This window comes from Mus caroli, chromosome 18 (assembly GCF_900094665.2).
Source record: "Mus caroli chromosome 18, CAROLI_EIJ_v1.1, whole genome shotgun sequence".
NCBI lineage: Eukaryota > Metazoa > Chordata > Mammalia > Rodentia > Muridae > Mus > Mus caroli.
The window spans coordinates 36124977-36145301 of record NC_034587.1 but is presented as its reverse complement, the minus strand read 5'-3'; the positions used below and the strand labels follow the sequence as shown (position 1 = coordinate 36145301).

General features: G+C 46.8%; 2 protein-coding genes across 6 annotated transcripts in view; one reads left to right on the top strand and one right to left on the bottom strand.

Annotated features, from left to right (window-relative positions):
• Positions 1-20325, bottom strand: part of LOC115029847 — an 89415-nt gene that overhangs the window by 35020 nt on the left and 34070 nt on the right. For both annotated transcript variants that reach the window (XR_003835405.1, XM_029471751.1), the window contains one exon: positions 13037-13208. Coding sequence is in view for 1 of the 2 variants with exons in the window: in XM_029471751.1 (XP_029327611.1) it covers positions 13037-13208 (172 nt within the window). In the remaining variant the exon portion in view is untranslated. The remainder of the gene's footprint in view (positions 1-13036; positions 13209-20325) is intronic.
• Positions 17636-20325, top strand: part of Fgf1 (fibroblast growth factor 1) — an 89828-nt gene continuing 87138 nt past the window's right edge. For 2 of the 4 annotated variants that reach the window (XM_029471755.1, XM_029471752.1), the window contains exon 1: positions 17834-17986. The gene's annotated coding sequence lies outside the window, so the exon portion shown is untranslated. The other 2 variants (XM_029471754.1, XM_029471753.1) reach the window with 2 other exon arrangements.

Here is a 20325-nt window from a genome sequence, read left to right as displayed (position 1 = left end):
TGAACAAGGACAGCCTCAAAGGAGAGAGAATTAAAACAGTCAGAAGTATACTTCCTGAAAAACAAACAAACAGGGACTATGATCTTTCTGTAGGTATGCTGTAAAGAGATGAGTACCCTAAAACAGAACAGAGGAAGAGGTCATAGACCAGGCTCCTTAGTCGCCATGTCTCCATCTCACCATCTCGAGACCCCTGAATAATGATCAGTCTTGGGCTTAGCTCTTAGATAATTCAATCCCTTCTTTAAAAAAGACCCTGGGTTAAAGAGCCTTGTAAAGACTTGTGACTTTAAATAATGTGGAGATGCTTAAGACTCTCAAGTTTATATGGTCAGTCATCAAAACTGAAAGCTCTATGCTATACCAGATACAATCAAGAAAGAAAAGACAACCCACAGGACAGGAAGAAATGTTTGAGGCTCCGATATCAGCTAAGGACTTCCATCAAGAGTACATGAGAAACCTTTGCTACTCAATCCTAAACAGACAGGCAACCCAACGGAGAAAAATAGGCACGTAATTTAAATAGCGATTTCCTCCGAAGTAGAGATACATGTGACCATCAAGAAAAATGAGAAATGTCCAAAGTCCTTACTCACTGGGGAAAGGCAACCAAAACCACAATACGAGTTCCACCTCCCTCTCACTAGCTGGAATGTATGGTAAAACCTGTTGGTCCCCAGAAGAAACTGGAATGCTCATGTGTTGATGAGACTGTGACATGACAGAGCTGTTAAGTGGCTGGCTCTTCCTGAGAGTGTCACAGGACCTATGACCCGACATCCCTCTCCTAAGAGAACAAAACACGCACCATCGCACAGAAACTTGTTCTCGAGCGTTCACAGCAGTTCGGACTGCAAACAACCTGAAGGACCACTGGGGAGTGAACAGAGGAACCGGATGCAGTGGGATCCTATTCAGCCACAGGAAGGGATGCGTTACTGATGGCCATCAGTGGATTTTAAGAACACTGTGCACTGGGACGACAGGCTGACCAATGTACCTGCCTGTCAATTACGTGGGTCCTCACACTCATACAGAAAATTCCCTATCCACTGAGCCAGCTCCCTGGCCCCTACCATTGCCTTCTTATGGGACAAACTTTATTCCCCAAAACTTAATGCATTTAATTTCTAATCTAAAGTGCCTCTGATTATGACTGAATGTGACTTCAAGAGGCCATCAGGGTGGCCTCTAAAGCTATCTGAATGGTGCCTTTAGGAGATACCAAGGGACTCAAAGAAGACATACGATGTGCACATGGGGGAAAAAAAATAATGTAAGGCCATGTAAGAAGGCTGTCGTTAAAAATCAAGGACAGGGCTGGGAACTAGCTCAGGAGGTAAAAGCACTTGATGCCAAACCAGATGACCTGAGTTGGATTCCTGGTCCCCATATGGTAGAAGGAGAGAACCAAGCTGTTTTCTGACCTTCATAAGCACGTGTGCGCATGCACAGACAAGTCAATGGATGTAAAAGAAAAACAAAAAGGAGGTGGGATATGTCTCAGTGATAGAATGCTTGTCTAGCATGCTCATAGCCCCAGGCTTCCCCCCCCCCTGCACTACCAGAAAAACAACAAACTTGAGAGGCGGAAAAGCCAAATGTAAAGAAGATCTGCATCTGGCCATCTGGCCACTGCTGTGCCAGTCACCTAGTTGTGCTGGTTACTGCAGCAGCCTGAACTAGCACTCCTACCCACACCCTACTCCCCCCTGAGCCTTTCTTCTAATTTCCTATGTATCCAAAGCTGTCCTTGAACGCCTCATCCTCCTCCCTCAGCTCCCAAGCATTGGGACTCCACAGGTGCACACCATGGTGCCCTGCCTCAGCAATGCCATTGCTCTCTGCCAACCATCCGTTGCCCCTGTTCTCTGACATCACCCTGTCCAGTGCAGGATGCTACACAACTCCAGGGGGCAGCCAAGCTTCTTTATCCCCTTCCTCCCAGTCCAGGTCCCTCTGCTGGGGCCACTCTAGAGGTTCCTGGCATGCTGTATGGCTTTGTCCCCACGCTAAAACACTTCTCTCCCACACATCCAGTGGTTCACTTGCAGCTTGGTGGTCAAAAGTTGTTCCTTCCTGAGGGGACATGCCCCAGGGACTCTATTTAAAATGATCAGGGCCATTCCCTGTGCCAGGGGATGCTGCATCATCTTGCTTTCAAGCACTTCTCACATAGAGTTGTTAAGGATTTCATTGCTTGTATATTGTTTCTGTCCCAATCCTCCCTCACCCCCATACCCTATACCCTCACCCCAACACCCTTACCTACCCTCCCCACACCCCTCCTCATCCCCTGCTAGAGAGTCTGCTCCATGAAGACAGATACTTGACATCCTCTTGGCTGTGTAGCTCCTTGTGCCCAGGGCAGAGCCCAGCCTTTGGCTGAAGCTCAATAAGCTGACCTTTCATCAGTACAGGGAAGGGTAAAGGAGCTGAGCGTCATCCAGGTTGTCTTTAATACCGAGCACCTCTGTTTCTTGAAAACAAAAAATCTCAGAACTAAGCCGGGCATGGTGGCGCACGCCTTTAATCCCAGCACTCAGGAGGCAGAGGCAGGTGGAATTCTGAGTTCAAGGCCAGCCTGGTCTACAAAGTGAGTTCCAGGACAGCCAGGGCTATATAGAGAAACCCTGTCTCGAAAAACAAAACAAACAAACAAAAAAATCTCAGAACTAAATCTGTTTGCTGCCTTTGGTAGGCATATTAGGGAATCTATGCACAAATATTCTGTTTATTCTGTTAGTTTCACTTCCTTTGTTTCTATTCCTTTTCCTGGGATGATCTACATCTCTGTTAGCTTTCTTAAATGTTATTGAACAAGGTGAAAATTATGGGGGGAGGGGTGGTTCTGGTCTTCCGTGGCTGTTTGCCACTGGGGGGTAAGAGAAAGACACTGTACAAATCCACAGCCCCGTCTTGTTAAGTGAACACAGATTTCTCTTGTCTCAGGGAGTCTCCAGGGGAATTCTGAAGCTCTATGAATTGTCCCAGGGATCACTAGCTAAGGAGGAGGCCCTCATGGTCACAGGGCATGGAGAAGCAGCTGTGTCCTCTTAGCCTGTAAAATGTTGGGCCAAAGTTGAAGGGAGTGCTTTAAAATTTGCCTGCCCTGAAGGGCACAGGGAAGGTTTCTGGGTTAACTGCCTGGGTGCCAGGAACCACAGGAACAGAGCCGGCATTGTCCCCGCAGGCTGGGTCCCTAGAGAACAGCACTGTTCTTCCCTCCACACGGAAGGTTCCAGAGGACTAAAAGCAAAGCCACACTGAGCTACCTCACAGACATACCGTCTGCTCCCTCAGAGCTCGGAAGCTGGGGGGTCAAGCCAGGGATCCTTAGGGATTGCAGCTTCCTACAGCATAGGCACAGGTCCAGACTGCCATGGGAAGTGGGAAGCCAAGCTGGCAGAGGAATAAAGGCTTAGCTGCTTTGCTGCTAGGACGAGGGCACTAACTCCAACCAGCCTCTCCATGAAGAACTTTGCTAGTCTTCTCACACACTCAGTTCAGCCTCAAGGCTGGGTGAGCACCCAGGTGAGGAACTCTGTGTTTTTCCACCACCGTTTCTTGGCCTCGGACTCAAGATGGCCTCACATAACATCATGTTCCTGCTTTCTTTGCTTCTTTGTCTTATGTTGGCTGACACTTAGCTTGGCTCCTAAAGAGCAGTGGTTGAGTCTGGAGAAAAAAAAAAAGATCGAGGGTCTACGAGGGAGAAATCTGAGCTTCGAGCCACAGCTCTCCACGTGTCACAGTGCGTCAGGATCAGATCTGTAGTGATGGCCAAGCGGGCACCTCTGCTGAAGGTCGGCTGTTTAGAATGCAGCAGCTGGGGTGGCAGGGTGGAGCTCTGCTGTAGAGCACTTCTTGATTTTGCATCCTTCATCCCTCCCCTTGGTTTCTATTCCTTTTCTCCGGGATGTCTACATCTCTGTGGGCTGCTGCCACTTTTGAAATGTTATGACGCAATGTTAAAAAGCATGTCTAGGTGCTCTGCCTGTCTATGGCTGTTTGTTCTCTGGCTTCCGTGCATGCAGAAAGCTCTGAGCATGGCATCCGTACCTATAATCCTATCACGTGGGAGGTTGGATTGGAAGAAAGATTGGAGCACCTGGGATAGAGACCATTGTCTCAAAAAAAAAAAAATAAGTAAGGCTATCTAACCTCTAGAGCTCTTTGTTGAGTAGCCCTAGAGTGTGGTCAAGGACCCTGCACCTCTAACAACTACTATAGGTGCCTGGATAAGGCCATACTATGTGAAATTAGTCTATAGACCTGGCTAACAGTATTGATAGGTAGTAAAACACAGTGTGTTACTCCTGTGATGTTGGGCAGCAGAAGCGAGCCCTGACTCTGGGGGAGGGGGAGGTTACTTGAGGCAAATAACCACCACTACCCGTGATGTGTTGTCAAGCCAGGGGTGTCAGTAGCTTAGGTACAAATACATTTTTGACTAATAATCTTCAACTTACAGTGAGATTATGAGGTTATGCCCTATTGTGAATTGAGGTGCTGTGGCTCAAGGGTTTGGATAGCACCCCATGCTTGCCGATCCAGAGTGAGCTGCCCTGGGTGTGCTCTATTTCCCAGAGAAATCTGACACACAGATAACTGCTGGAGACTTTATTTCATTGAGAAAAGAAGCATTCAGATCAACTTTTGCTTTTGATGGTCTTCTTCTTGGATTCTTATCATCACTTCCTGGACACCCACGCGCATACCTAGCACAGAAACCTTTGGGGAACCCTCCTTATATATGGCTGAGGAAAAGGTTCATCGGACAGAGCACTGACTGTACATTATCTAGCTCAGTTGACGAGCTCTAGGATCAGTAAATACAATGGAGCGTGATTAAGAAAGACACTGGACATCAATTTCCAGCCTGGCATCTATCTATCCACACATGTGCTCACTCACATGTGAATACATACATGTATACCCAACACACACAAACACTCTCCCAAAACAAACCCCCCTTGTGGTGGTCCAGCAAGGAAGAAAGGCTCACAGCAATGGAGAGTGCACTCTTCATCACTTTATAGAGCCCTCTCCTTCTCTACACAGGGAGGAATCCCAAGTGAAAGTAGCCAGCCTCTTCCCCTGCCCCCTGCCCTGCCCTCACCACCACCCCTGGGATGGGTGGGTGGGTGGGTGGTCTGCTCTTAGTTAATCATGAAGAAGCAATGCATTTGGTGGCAGCTGTATCTTCGAGCCACCCAGTAGCCACCGTGGCAGCCATGCATCCTGTGCAGCGACATCTTGCCAACCAGATGGGCTCCTCCTCGGCAGGTGCCACATTACTGCAGGGGCCTAGGATAGAACACACTCTGCCAGAGGAGCTGTCCACACCAGGAGCTGTGATATAAGCAAGCCGCAGGAACAAGCACAAGATAAGATGGCTTGCAAACAAGCCCGCAGGCAAATTACGGCCCATCCAAGTGCAGGATCTGTGGTCACACTTGCCTGTGGCTCATCCCACAACTAGCAAGAGTCAGAGTGGCCTGCCAGACAACCTCGCCTCTAAGCGCCATGCTCCGGCTGAAATGAGCCTTCTCCCCCAGGGCATCCATTCCTCCCACAGCCAGCAAACACTCCCCATGCAGGGCCTTCCCATAGCCTGTCTAGATGCTCCAGAGGTTTGTCTCCCACTTCCAGGCACCCTTACACCATCCCCACTTCCCCCTCCTCACTGGCAGTCTCAAGCAGGTTCTACCCTTCTTATCCCCTGGCTCCTAGTAACATTAGCTCACAGCCCTGCTCCCTTCTGGCTGCTTCCATAGTGCCTTGGAGCCCATGAAAGGACAGCTGAGTACTTGCTGTTTTGCCTCAGCCCCTGGTCCAGTAGAGAGCCTTGAGATTCGTGTGTGCAGAACAACTGACTTCACACCCTTGGGTGTCTTCAGGCGAATGACTCTAAGATGTTAGCCTAGACAATGAGGGCTTGCTCTCCTATTTCACCTCCTGGCAAAAGTGTAAACAGATCAAATACCAACATGGCGGCGTTATCACCAGTAAACATACAGGAAGGTATCCTTGACTAGGGAGCAGACGTTCCAGACCTTGAGTCTACTGTAACCTTTATGGGGATGGGGAACAGCCGTGGAAACAGAGATTGCATGCTCACTCTGTAATCTCAAAACTCTAGAGCCTGAGGCAGGAGGATTGTTGTGAGTTCAAGGCCAGCCTGGATTATGCAGCAAAATCTTTTTTTTTTAAATGAAATAAATAAATTATTTTGGCTGAAATTGGTGACACAGGCTTATGATCCCAAAACTTGGGAGGCAGAGGCAGGGGCATCACTGCCAGTTCCAGGTGAGCCTGAGCTATAGAACAACACCCTGTCTCAAATATATAAAAATGGTATGTGTCCATGGTGGGGTCAGGGTGGAACACACCTATAGATTCAACTGTTAGAAAGCTGGACCAGAAGGATATATTCAAGGACAGTTTAAGCTATGTATGGAGACCCTGGCTCCTAGAAAGTAACAAAATCCAAACACTAGATAACAGAACCAGAAATCACTGAACCCAGGACAAAGATCCCAGAATGCCGCAGGGTCTGAGAATTGGATCCTTTAAGCTACCGGTGGCTGAACACTAATACTGCTGCTCTCGGGACCACACTTCGAGCGACTTGACTCTACACTGCAAGGGTGAGGTCTACTTAAACCCTCAAAGTCTATCACTTGGGGATCTACAGAAGACAAGTGGCTGTCTCCTCACACTCCCCTCCCTATTCAAGCCCTTGGCTGTGTGTGGCACACAGATACTCATGGCTGAGTTGAGGGTGCCCTCTTGTGGTCACCATGTAAACAACCTGCTCTTTAATGTGCTTGCCTTTCCCCTTAACAAGGTAAACCAACCTTGAAATTGTATCTGCCTGACAAAAGAACCAGGAAACTGGAGATGCTCACCACCGCCAAGGATCTGGTCCATATGCAGAAGACACGCTTGGTGCCCATTTGATGTGCGTTGCGTGAAATAAATGACATATTAATGACACTACGGCTTGGATATTCTTGCCCAATGTGAAGTCTTTAAGACTAACTATCACTCAGATTTTACGGGTATTAAAACTGAGACAGGGCTGGTAAGATGGCTCAGTGGGCAACGGCACTTGCCACCAAGCTTGGCAACCTGAGTGTAATCCCTGGAGGAGAGAACTGAATGCCACCAGTTGTCCTCTGACCTCCATACATGGGCTATGGCGTGTAGATGCTGCCTGCCTCCAACAAAAATAAATAAATGTAATTTTAAAAATCAAGATGGATTCTATGGTCAACTTAAGAAAGATCAGTAATGAGTGCGAATCTTTACAAGACGCTCCCCGTGAGCTGTGCCCTGGGCTCGGCATTGGGCATGCACTACATCTTTTCGTAGGCCCATCAAGGAGGCATGCAGCAATCGCCTTGCTAGAGTCCAGGTTAAAGAGACCCAAGTTTAAGAAGTTTGCCTATGATTTCCCAGATAACAACTGGAAGAGATGTGAGAGGGAGGATAGGAGAGGGACTGGAGGAAGGGGGAGGAGTGGAAATGTGCGTTTGTTGCAATTTATTGTTCATTATTATTTATTACAAAGTATTATCCCTTGTTCATAATTATTCATTACAGTCATCAGGTAGATGGAATCTACTCAGCCTTTAAAAGGAAGGAAATTCTGCCATGTGCTGCCACATGGGTGAACTTTGAGGACATCATGTTAAGAGAAATAAGCCAGACATAGAAGGATAAATACCACCCCAGTCCACTTTGCTGACCACCCAGAGGGATCAAAGGAGAACGTGGCTGCCTGGAGCTAAGGGGCTAGGAGGACTGGGCGGTTACTGTCTGCAGGGAGGGAGCTTTCGACACTGGTGAAAGATTTCTGGAAATGGGTGACAGCAATGGTTGCACAATCGTGTGAACATATGCTTAAAAACAGTTAAACTGTAAACTCTGTCACGTATATTTCATCATAACTAAACTCACCCACCTACCAGTGGACTCCCAACTGAGTCATGTGGGGTTCTCCCAGATCCTTCAGCCTCACTCTAGTGTGCAAACTGAAGCCCCCGCCCATACTGAGAGTGGGTCTTTAATGCAGTGGTTCTCAACCATCCCAACACTGCGACCCTTTAATACAGTTCCCCATCTTGTGGTGACCCCACAACCCTAAGTTTTTTTGGTTGCTTCATAACTGTAATTTTGCTACCATTATGAATTATAATGTAAATATACTGACAGGCAAACCCCAAAGGGGTCACAACCCACAGGTTGAGTTGAAAACTGCTGCTTTAAAGGAGCCAGGACCCCCCTGAAGGACTACTGGCTGTACAACCTGACTTCCTAAATTTCAAGGACTCTCGGCCATACAGGCAGACCCAGCGGGGGGGGCGGGGGGAGAAAAGGACACCCTGTCATTGGCTAACTGCCCCCACCCCATGAGACATCCTGTTTCTGTTGAAAATATTATCTCCTAGATCCCCACTGGCTCATTCACTGGCATGGGAGGCCCTGGCATTGCACCCTGGCGGGAAAGGGGGCAGAGGGATTGGAGAACCAGCCCTCAGTCTATGCCTCCCTTGCCTGGAAACTTCCTCTATCAGTCCTTGGGAGAAGAAGCCATTGTGACCACAGAAGACAACAATTGAAATATCTATAATTAAGAAGAGAGACAGGATGGGTCTTCTAGGATGAGAACACGCAAGGAAGAAATAAATTACATTTTCATGTTCCTCCAGCTTGACTCCCAAGCCGAACAGACGTTATTTTTATCAAATACTTTGTATGCTGTGATACGCTTTGCCAACTTTCTATTATTAGATATGTCGGGGGGGGGGGACGACCGAGCTTGGTTTTTCTTGGACTCACCCTTCCCTCCCCGTTTTGCCTGGCTGGGGGAGGGTGTGATGATTTGGGAGGGGACCTTGACCTATCAATAAAAAGAGCGGGAATCTGGGGGCAGAATGCCAAAACTTCCTAGAAATGGATTCTCCCTCCTATGAAATTATATCAATCATGATACCACCCCAGATGCCATAGCTGTGGGACAGGAAAAAGCAGGCATTCTAGAGTATTTACAACAGTGTCCCCAACCCCATTTCCTGCGAGGGAGGGCTTAGTCTCCTGCAGCTAAATTCCGGTGCATTTCTCCTACAGAATAGGGAAACTTGGGAAGGGATCTTTGAAAGATGCCATTCTGTGGGTGGGATGGCTTGAGGGTGGGCCACCTAAAAAGAGGCTCTCTTCTGAAGGAAGAAGTCGAGGTCAGAAGGCCAGGGGGAGGATAAGGGAGACAGAGCCGGGGGTGCTGAATTAATGGGTGGGAATTTCAGAGACAGATTCAGGAGGCGGAATAGATGCTAGGCTATCATTAGGAGGGCTTGGGAGAGAGACAAGAGAAGAGGATTTTTCAGAAATGCTGCTGGTGTTATGAATGGAATCCACCCCCTGGCCCTTTGGCATTTTAAAGAGATTTCAGTAAAGACATAAATTAACTTTAAAACTATGCTTTGCATGAGGGCACAGGGTGGGGGGGGGTGGCTGTTGTTTACTCAAGACATCCCCAACTACCAGGGGGGCTGGAATTTAATAGGAAGACGTCTTTACTTGCCTACATTTCTCCCTGTAACTTAGTTTTTAGTTTACATATTTTATTTATTTATTTGATTTTTTTTTAATTTGAGACATGGTTTTTCCAGTGTAGCCCCCGCTGTCCTAGAACTTGTTTTGAAGACCAGACTGGTCTCAAGCTCACATAGATCCCCCTGCCTCTGCCTCCTGAGTACTGGGACTAAAGGCCCAGATGGTTCTCATATTTTAAGTTGGAGTCTTGGGGTGGGTATGGACCCAAGTGTTTTTCTGGTTCCTTTTGGTTGGGTGATATTTTGTTGTTGTTTAATTGTTGGTTGGAGAGAGGGTCTCCCTGTGTAACCCAGGTTGGCCCTGAACACAGTATCCTCTTTCTGTCTGCTAAGTGCTGGCTCTATAGGTGTGGACCATCGTACCTGACCTGAGAGGGGCTTTTTGTTGTTGTTTTCATTTTCACCAGCATTGATTTGGGGATGTTGCCTTTTAAAAGCCTGTGTGTCCTTTTCTGTTTCTTGTACTTCCAAGCTGGCAGTACAAGGCCCTCACGCCCACCAGGTCCACTCCTAACCTGGGCAGCCACAGCTGCCACAGATACAGCCGCGTGTGCCTATGGCTGCATCTAGATTTATGTCACCTGCGATCTGGTTATAGAAGACTTCAGACTTCAGACCTGTATTCCTACATGCCGGCAGCAATGAGAAAAGCAGAAGAAAAAAAGAATGAAAATGAAATCTTCTCGAAAGCAGAGAGATGACAAAGAACCATCAGTCTAGGATCTGGGGAGTTCTAGCATCCAGGGAAGCAAACTCAGCCAATGGGACGTCCACCCCTTCTGGAACAAACAAATCAGAAGTGATAGGTCAGGCAGCAACTCAGCAGCTCATGAGCTCGGCATGCCTCCATGGAGCAAAGCAGGAAGACAGTGTCCACCAAACGATGGAAGGCCTGTAACCCCCAGTCTTGGGCCAGGACCATCAAAGGACGGTACCTCAGGGCTAGATGGATTGGAAGCAGATGGGCTTTGCAGAGCCTCAGCCAACATCCAATTAACTTAATTTGTCAAATTAGAATGAGGCGATCCCAGCCCTCTAGGGCTCCCAGGTGCCTTGCAGAAGCAGCGTAAATACTCCCCGGAGAACACAATCACATCCTATAACATCCTCTCATTACTTCTCCTAACAATTCTCACGTACAATTTCAGCATACATAAAAATAACCAAGGACACATGGAAATAAAACAGCACTGTTCAGCAGAAACAGCTTAAATAGGAAAAAGTCCCAGAGAACTGCAGTGTTTTGGAGTTAGCAGAAAAGATTTTAAAAATAACGATGAATGGGTTAGTGAGATGGTAAGGACGCTTACTGCCCTAACTATGAATGAGCTAGTGAGATGGTTCAGTGCGTAAGGATGCTTAACACCATAACTATGAATGGGTTAGTGAGATGGTTCAGTGAGTATGGATGCTTACCGCCATGCTCTGATGACTTGAGTTCGATTCCTGGAACCCACATGGTAGAAGGACCTAACTGACCTCCTCAAGTTATCCTCTGACTTCCAATACACGCTTAGTGGCACGCGTGTTCCCACACAGAGACATAGACATACACACTCACACAATAAAGAAATGTAAAGAGCTTCATATTATGTTTACTAAATGAGACAAAATACAAGAGAAGAAATAGAGAACTGAAAACCTATAAAAAAGATAGTTTGTTAGGCTAACCACATGGAAATTTAGAACTGAAAAATATACCCCGCAAAACTTTAGCTGGGTATGATGGCAGAGGAAGATGGGTCTCTGATTTTGAGGTCAGCACGTTTTCCATGCCCGCCAGGGCTACATAGAGAAACCCTATCTTAAAAACCAACAACAACAAAACAGAGAAACTGAACGCAGGTGATTAACAGATGAAACCCAGCTGAAGGGAGACTTGGTAAACTAAGAAGGAGGTGTAGGTCAAAAGAAAACGTCATGAGAAAACACGGACTAATAACGTGACATAAAACTGCTAAAGGAAAGAAAAGACTGTGAGTGCTGAAAACTGAGATTTATAAAAGGAAGTGAGGGAGAACAAGGAAGCAGCAACAAGTGGAGAGAAAATGGCAGAAATGCTTCCAATAGTGACCAAAGCATCCTATCCTGTGACACATTCTGGAAGCCCAAGGCGCCAGAGGCAGGACACATTTTTTAAAAAGCCACATCCAAGTACATTACAGTCAAGCAGATAAAACAAATGGGAAACAGAAAAAGGGAGTTAGAGCAAGCTACCCTTGCTAAACCAGATAGAAACCAGGAAAGTAGATATTAGTGACATTTAAACAACTCAGGCAACAAAAGAAACTAGCTATCACCTAGAATTCTAACCCCCAGTGAGAATAGTTCTAATAATTTAAAAGAAGTTAAGTTTCAGGAACTTTCACTAGCACAAAACCTAAAGGGTGTTCTTTGTGGAAAAGCCAAATGGCTGAAGATGACAGAATTAAAGAAATGAAGTACAGAGATACAACTTAACAATGTGTGCTGGGGTCTAAGAAATGTGAAAATATCATCTAAAACTAGGAGAGCAGAGGCAGGAGGATTGCCTTATACATCAAAACCCTGTCAAAAACAAAGAAAATAAATAAATAATAAGATGGGGATTTAAAAACGGGAGTCTTATGCTTATGCTTGTAATCTAGAGTATGCTACTCCAGAAACTGAGGCAGGACGACCTTAAGTTTGACTCCAGCTTGGACACTATAGAAAGACTTTATCGCAAAGTAAATTCAATCGGCTAAGGATGTAGCTCAGTGGTAGAGCACTTGCTTAGCATGCGTGAAGCTCTCAGTGGAATTCTCAGTACCAAGGGGAGTGCATTAGGTTTAAGTCTAGGAAGGTTGGCTATTACATTCAATATAAATGAATGAATTGCTTTAATTAAAAGCCAATTATAAATCTGGCTAAAACTCTATGCACTGTTCATAAAAAAAATCTGGAACTTTGTATTAAAATGAAATGATAGAGTGGTAATATAAATGCTAATAAAAATTATAATAAAGTTTTTTTTTTTTTTTGAGACAGGGTTTCTCTTTATAGCTCTGGCTGTCCTGGAGCTCACTTTGTAGACCAGGCTGGCCTCGAACTCAGAAATCCCCCTGCCTATAGGACTTAAACACTTAAAGTACTGTGGAGACAGCAGACTTTTAGGATAAAAGCAATATGTTGATAATGGAGAACACACGATGATAAAAGATTTTAATTCCCATTGGTTATAAAATTTGCACACACCATATAACACAGCTTCAAATACATACAGATGACACTGTCAAAGACCACATGAAGTGAGCAGATAAACGAATGGGGAAATAGGCAGTATTTGAACACGCTTTACTCTGTGGGCCAAACAATTACAGAACTCAGGTTCCTCAAATGTTTATGGCATTGCCACCCTGCAAGAAAACAATAGCCCTGAAATCGCTTACCTTGCTTTCTGTACAGTAGCGCCACGTAGGTGACTTTCTTTGTCCACAGAAATGTGAAAAGTAACTTCCAGTGTGTTGGCAAGCATCTTTCCCCTCCAAGGCAAGCAGCCTTGGAGCTGCTTCGGACCACATACCTGAGTGAGGATGGTGTAGAGGTGGTCTTCCCAGCCAACTGCAAAAGGATGGATACTGGTGAATGTACCAAGCAGAGACAGTTATCTAGAGGAACACAATCATTAGAATGGATGCACATGTGTGCGCATGTGTGCAAGTGGGGGTGTGTGGGTGTGCAGAATAAAATGGGAGTTTATTAGATTTGGTTTGTACAATAGGCCTGGGTGGTCCAGCAATGGCCATCTGCCTGCTGGAGTACTGGAGAGGTAGGGACCCCATAGCTGCACCCACAAAGCCGACTCTGCAGTCACAATCCGACACTGAAGGCATGGGCAGTCCCTGGAGAGTTGCTGATGTTAAATCTACACTAGAAGGCTAGAGAAGCTGTAGTCTGTCAGCAGAGGACTGCATCCCCAGATGCACTTTCCCAGGAAGCAGTAAAGGTGGCACCTGACCCCAATTCTGCCTTCTGTCTCTTCACATCTGGGCTGCCAGGAGTTTGTATTACCCCCACTGAGGGAAGGTCTTCCGGTCCTGAGTGGTTGCTCTCTGGAAACACACCGACTAGTCTGTCAGTGTGTTTCTATCCTGCTTCCAAGTCTCTCAAGTTAGCAATCAAGATTTCCCAGCCTTCGTTACTTCAAGTCACTGGGAGAGTATTTATAACTGTAACATATCTTAGTCTTTTCTGAGTTAGAACTGGGGGCATCAGGATGTCAATGGGGTAGGGTGTTCCTGGATAAGGACGTAGGCTGGTTTTCAGGAAATAGGGCTGGGACAGGGAAAGCAGACTCCAGGAGCTGCTTATGATGTGTGGTTGCAGGTGAATTTGAAGGACCTTGCATTTAACAATAAGTGGTGGATATTGTCCTTGAAGTTGAAGGCTGTAGTTTGGAAAGTGCTTGAATGTTAACAGTGATGGAGAGAGCACACTGTGAGAATCTAGCCTCGGGGTTGGAGGATGGGGTGGGATTAGGTGGAAAGCCATCACGGGTGACCTAGCTGGATTTGCTTGATTCTCACGCCCTCTAGAGGTAGCCACAATAAGGAATTTGGGGAGAATTTTCTCCAAAGTCAGATGCACACGCAAAGGCTTTTGGTTGGTGTTTTATCACAGCACAAGAAACCAAACAAGACAGTCCCTTTTTCTTACCTGTCTGGAAGCCCTTTCTAGACAGCGCTTTCTCCGCCATTTGGTCCAGATTCTTGGAGCATTATTCTTGCTTTAGAGTTCATGTCTCTAAAGCCACTGTCTCTCATTTTACCAAGGATGAGCCTGGCTCCTGGGGCCAATGCCCACTGTGCATTCTTAGCTCACTAAATGTCCCTTTTGCTAGTTCTTAACCAACCTGAACTCTTGTGGCTTATTTAAGTAATTACTAATCTGCTTCCTTCACTCGACACCCTACAGGAAGCCACGACAAAGGTCTCAGCATGTAACCATTTGGGTTTTACTCCATGTTTTTGTATTGGGTATCTAAAGGCCTGACAAATGGTAGATACTCAGTGAATGGATCATGATCTGCTTTCAGGCAGCAATAGACAGCCCTGGCGAGCAGCAATCTTCATGAATTTTTGCTGTTTCTAAAAAACACCACCTGTCCATCAAAATTGGTATGTTAAGGGTCATCTATACAACCCCTTCAAGGCTCGGAGAATGTGGCAGAAGAGACCGTAAGAATGTCAGTCAGAGTCAGAGGACAGGGAGGAGGAGGAGGAGGAGTGCTAGAGAATGAATTCTTTCCACTCTGACGTGAACGTCACACCCATGTGCCAGCAGCAACTGGAGTTACCGTATTGGACACGCACAAGACTGGGCCTGACAACATTCTGACATGCATGGGGAGGAGCCCATGAACCCTCACCCTTCCCTGAGGAACCATTAGTGGTTAATGGCTACTGGAGGAAGGGGGAGTTTCTTTAGTGGTATGGCTAATGGTAAATTGTCAGTATTCTCATAATCCCTCACCCATGTCCAGATAAGCAACCATAACTACACTTAGTCGGGACCTCATTACACCCCCTGGAAATGAAAGTGATTTCATTGGGGCATAAAAGGGGTTCAGCAAGAGGAGGGAAGGATCAAAAAAGGTAATGGAGGTGACCTTGATCAAAATGCCTTACACTCATAGACAGAATTCTCAACAAAAAAAAAAAAAAAAGAAAGAAAAGAAAAAATTAGTAAAAGGGTTTTAAACTCCAGAGCAAGTTCAAGGTCTAAGTAGGCTACAGAGCAAGTTCAAGTCTAGCCTGGACAACAAAGCAAGACCCAGGCTCAAAATAAAAAGTTTTAAAAAATAAAAAAAAAGCAATAGTTTGGGCTAGACTTCAGGGGTGGAATGCTTGCCCAGGGTGGATAAAACTCCAGGGTCAATTCCCAGGACAGCTCCAAACAAAAATCTAAGAGTCACAAAGAAAAGGTAAACCTCTCAGGTTTTAAAATGGTATGTTAAGTACATAGGGCTTGAAGATAATGACTTCCAGCAAGTCAGAAATACTGGAATTGTAAACTTACATCAGGGCAGCATTCTTTAAGAGTATGTCTATTCCTCTAGGACTTGGGAGAGACGACTCAGGATGTAAAGCACTTGCTGCGAGGGCTACGGGATCTGGGTTTGCACGCTAAGCACGGTGGGAGAAAGCTTGGCACACTGGAGCATGCCTGCTTTCTGCTTGTCATCCTAGCACTGCAGCATGCATGCCTGCTTTCTGCTTGTCATCCTCTCACTGGAGAGAGGTAGAGCCAGAAGGGTCCTGGGGGTTTGTTTGCTGGCCAGACAGCCTAACTGATTCCACAAGCTCAAGGTTCAGCAAGAATCTAATCACAAAAATTAAGGTAGACACCTGACAAGCCCATAAAGTTGGTGTATGCACACACACACACACACACACACACACACACACGGACAGGGAGGGAGTGTAAATTTTCTAATTTTCTTGAACTGCTTCTAGAATTCTAGCACTCGATAGTCAACTTCTGGGGGCGGGGGAATGTTCAATGAGGAAATGCTTAATTTGTCAAGTTGATTTAAATTACCAAAAGAGGCTTCTGGAACTTTTGGGAACTTGAATTTTTTAATTCCCATCATTCTAACAGATTTGAGTAAAGACACCTTACTCAAATCTGTTAGAATGATGGGAATTCTTGACTTTTATATGAGCACTGACATGGTCCCAGGTAAACCAGTTTTTTTGGAAACCTGGAAAAAGACAACTCATTCTTGCAGTACCTAAAGACACCACCCTTGTGTAATGGGGCACAGACACCTGCAGAGGGCAGTGTTGGACAAGCAGTTGACTGCTACCTCTGGCTCCTTCTCAAAGAGACAGGGCACTTGGGCTCAGAAGGATTGGGAGCCCAGTCTAGGCAGCTCAGGCCAGCTTTCTCTAGTGTTTGCACAGTGAATTACTCATAGGGAAATGTCTCCAAGGACAAGGGACACCAGAGATTCCATCCTGTACCTAGACTCAGCCTGGGACAGTTAACACACACAAGCTATGCTCTCACCCTTCAAAAAATGAACTTGGGAATGAAACTGAAGATTGAATTAATGGGTGGGATTCATCCCCAAAGCTTTTTTGTTGGTGCCCATCCCCCCCTTTTTTCTTTTTTCTTTTTCATTCTGAAAAGGGCAGTGGAATCTCAACTAGTTCTCGTTGAGAAGGCAGCAGAGCTAAGTGGCCAAGAACACCAGCTCTGGAGTCAGACAGTCTGGAGCCCGCACCTCAACCTTCCTGAAGGTATGGTTCGGACTTTCCGAATCGCAGCTTTCCTGGCTGTCCCACAGAGGCAGGGGTTGGCTGCCTTGAGGATTAAAGAAGCTGGGACATGCTGGAGATGGCACTCAGCAGGAGCCCATGACAGTGGGGATGACGAGGTTAAGCTGCATGCCAGCTGGTCAAGTACTACTGTTTCAACTCTCCTTCTTCACGGTCAGTGAAGAAAAAACAGGAGGTGAGAAATCGACTCACTTCAATGCTATCTATGTCCCACAAACCTAGGAAGCAGGAACTACCAGCAGACCAGGGCAGAACTGTGCACTTAGTACCTGAGCCCAGCTTCTCCACACTGTTTATGCAATGCCTTCTAGTTTCAGGGTCTGCCCTGTGTTGAATAGAGGGTCTCCTTGTTTGACAGGACCACCAGCCTCCGCAACCACCTGCCTCATGGAAGTGAAGGCAGCTTCTGTCACGTCCATGTTCAGTGAAGCCTCACAGGGAAGCGATTAATCAGTTGAAATGCACGGGGAGCTGCAAAAGTCACTCCGAGTAAGACCCCTACCCCCCCTTTCTGCGTCATAGGGGAGAAGGGACAAGGATGAGTTCAGAGTAGGGCACAGACACAGCTTGGCCAACATATTTGTCCTTTCACCTGGCAGCTGTCCAGCCCCCAAATAGCCTGCGTGTCTAATCCAAAAATAAATCACACGAGAGGGGAAATGAGCATAGGCTCTTGTCCTTGTCCTTTAGTGCCAGCTAGCCTTACAGGGGTGCAAGGGGGTGGCCTTAAGACCTCCTTCTGCTGCCTCCTCCCACGGTCCCAAAGCCAGGAAGCCACCTGTTAAGTGGCCAGTGGGGTGTGTGGTTTTGCTCAGCCTTTCTCTTGGGGGCTCTCCTTGGCCCTGTTCACACCAGAGGGAGAAGAATAAAGGAATGTGGCTCAATAGGCTCTAGGAGGTAAGGCATTGCCTGACGCCTTTTCTGGATGGACACTCCCTCCTAATGGTGAATGGAAACTCCCTTTCTCAGTAGCCTCCTTGTAGTTCATCCCGGTAGCCCAGTGTGATTGCAGCTGCTGCCACCACCCAGACAGGAAGCCTCCCAGAGCAGACAGAGGTGAGTGCCGGCTCCCCACACTGCCCACTTGTTCCTTCCTCGCTCGCTCGCTCCCCCACTTCCAGACCTGGATCTGGGTGGAAGACAGGCTGGAGTCTGCAAAGATTCCAGCCTCTAGTTCAGATGCGAATTCGCCCCCCAGAAAGAACTGCGTAGGACCAGTTCCTAGCCGGGGAAGCAGGAAATGAGTCCTACCCTGTGAATTCTCTGTGATTAGATCCAAGAAGAGGTTACAGGAAATTGTAGACTGGCCAAATCCCATCACCACAAAGTTAATGCTTTCTAAAAAGCACAGCGCAGAACAGGAAATAAAAGAAACCCAGCTGATTCGCCCTTAATGGGCCAAAAAGTGGGGGGGTGGGGGAGGAAAACAAACAACAAAAAACCCCTAAGAGCTGCAAATCTTCTCTGCTTCTGGCCCCTCTGATGTTTCAGAGTCCTGCAAGATAGACTTAATAGACTCAGTAACTCCATGCTGTAAGAAGAGGAAGAATGAAATAAAGAGTCTGTGGGATGGTCGCTGGGCAAGCAGGGCAGAGGAAGAGGAGTACAGTTTGTATCTTTGTCTAACCTTCTGCACCCCTGATCATTTGGGGATGTGCACAGGGCCCACTCTTGCCAGCACATGGGGTCTGTTACTGCAGACGCTGCACTGTGGCTTGCATATATCCAAGTCAATAAGATGTAAATAAAATCCTGACAGGGTCATGTACTTGCATGAATCGGGGATTTTTTTTTTCTCAATGATTATAAACCAAGATTGGAGAGACTTAGGCAAAAGGATGGTATTTTCCTCCTCAGCTTGAAAGCAAAGACTTGGGTATGGTGGCTCTAGGTGGGTAGGTGTGGTGGTTTGAATAGGTATGGCCCCCATAGACTTGTGTTTGAATGCTTGGCCCATGGGGAGTGGCACTATTAGAAAATGTGGCCTTGTTAGAGGATGTGTGGCACTGTGGGGCAGGATTTGAAGTTTCCTATGCCCAGGCTCCATGCAGTATGGAATCCAGTCTCTTTCAGGCTGCCTTCAGAACACAGTCCCCTTATGCCTTCAGATCAAGATGTAGAACCCTTGGCTCCTGCAGCACCATGTCTGCCTGCATGCTGCCATGCTTCCTGCCATGATGATAATGCCCTGAACCTCTGAAACTATAAGCCAGCCCCAATTAAATGTTTTCCTTTTAAGAGTTGCCTTGGTCATGGTGTCTCTTGGCAGCAATGAAACCCTAAGATAACAGGTAATGGCAAACTGATCCTTCTCTCTCCATCTTTCTTCTTTGGCTCCCTGTAATGTTCTGTCCCCAGAAGGGATTGCCATGATGGTGGCCGTGTGGCTTCCAGCAGCTCAGTTGACATTCTGCTGACATCCTGTTCCAGCTGGTCTTAGGCTTGCTTCTCATAGAACCATTGTGGAAGGGACCGCATCCATCGCTACCATGGGGGCAGGGGGATAGTCATCTTCTCCAATGCCACTTGGGTTGAGAGCAACGGGGCTGGCTCCCCAGAGGCAAAGTGTTCATCTCAAGAGAACAGGGCTGGTTGCAAGACTCAGGGCCAGCAGTTGCTCCTTCTGTGACAGTGACTTTGGTTCCCTTCCTCTTTCACTCATCAGTGTTATTGATAAACGGTTTCAGAGGCAGAATAGTTATTGGTAGAACAGGTCACTAAAAAACGTCACCATAGCTTGTCATAGCCAGAGAATCCTGGTCAGGAGGAAGATGCTAACCCCAGAAGGCTGACTCTGGCTCAGGTCTAGGCCAGTCCCATGCCCTGACTCCTCTAGGGGATCCCTTCCTGCCTCACACATGCTCTTCTCTCCACACCCCTTGCCCCCAACCCCTCTACTTCATTGACTGAACTTGCCTTGCCTTGCACCTGCCAGCCTCTAAGTCCTATTTCCTTTGTGGCCCTGGAGTGGCTCATGCCCTCAACCCCAGCACTGCAAAGGCAGGCAGATCTCTGTGAGATCAAACCCAGGGTAGTCACATAGCTAGTTCCTGGCCAGCCAGGGCTACACAGTGAGACCCTGTCTTAGAACAAACAAACAAATAAATAAACAAACTTCATAATTCTTAAGTTTCTTTCCTACCTGAATTTTGCACCCTTGGGGGAACAATTAAGTTCATTCTTAGCCCTCTGACCCATAACTGCTGTCCAATTAAGTAAGTTAAATTAATTGGCCAATAGAAAATTAGCCTGCTCATGGGCCTCAATTCTGACTTTAACGGTGATATAACTCCAGCAAGCATTGGTGGAGCGCAGAATGCATGTGGAGACCCAATAGCACAATCCCAGGAAGTCTTCCCCTCCACTCTCCAGGCATGTTCTTTTTTTTTTTTTTT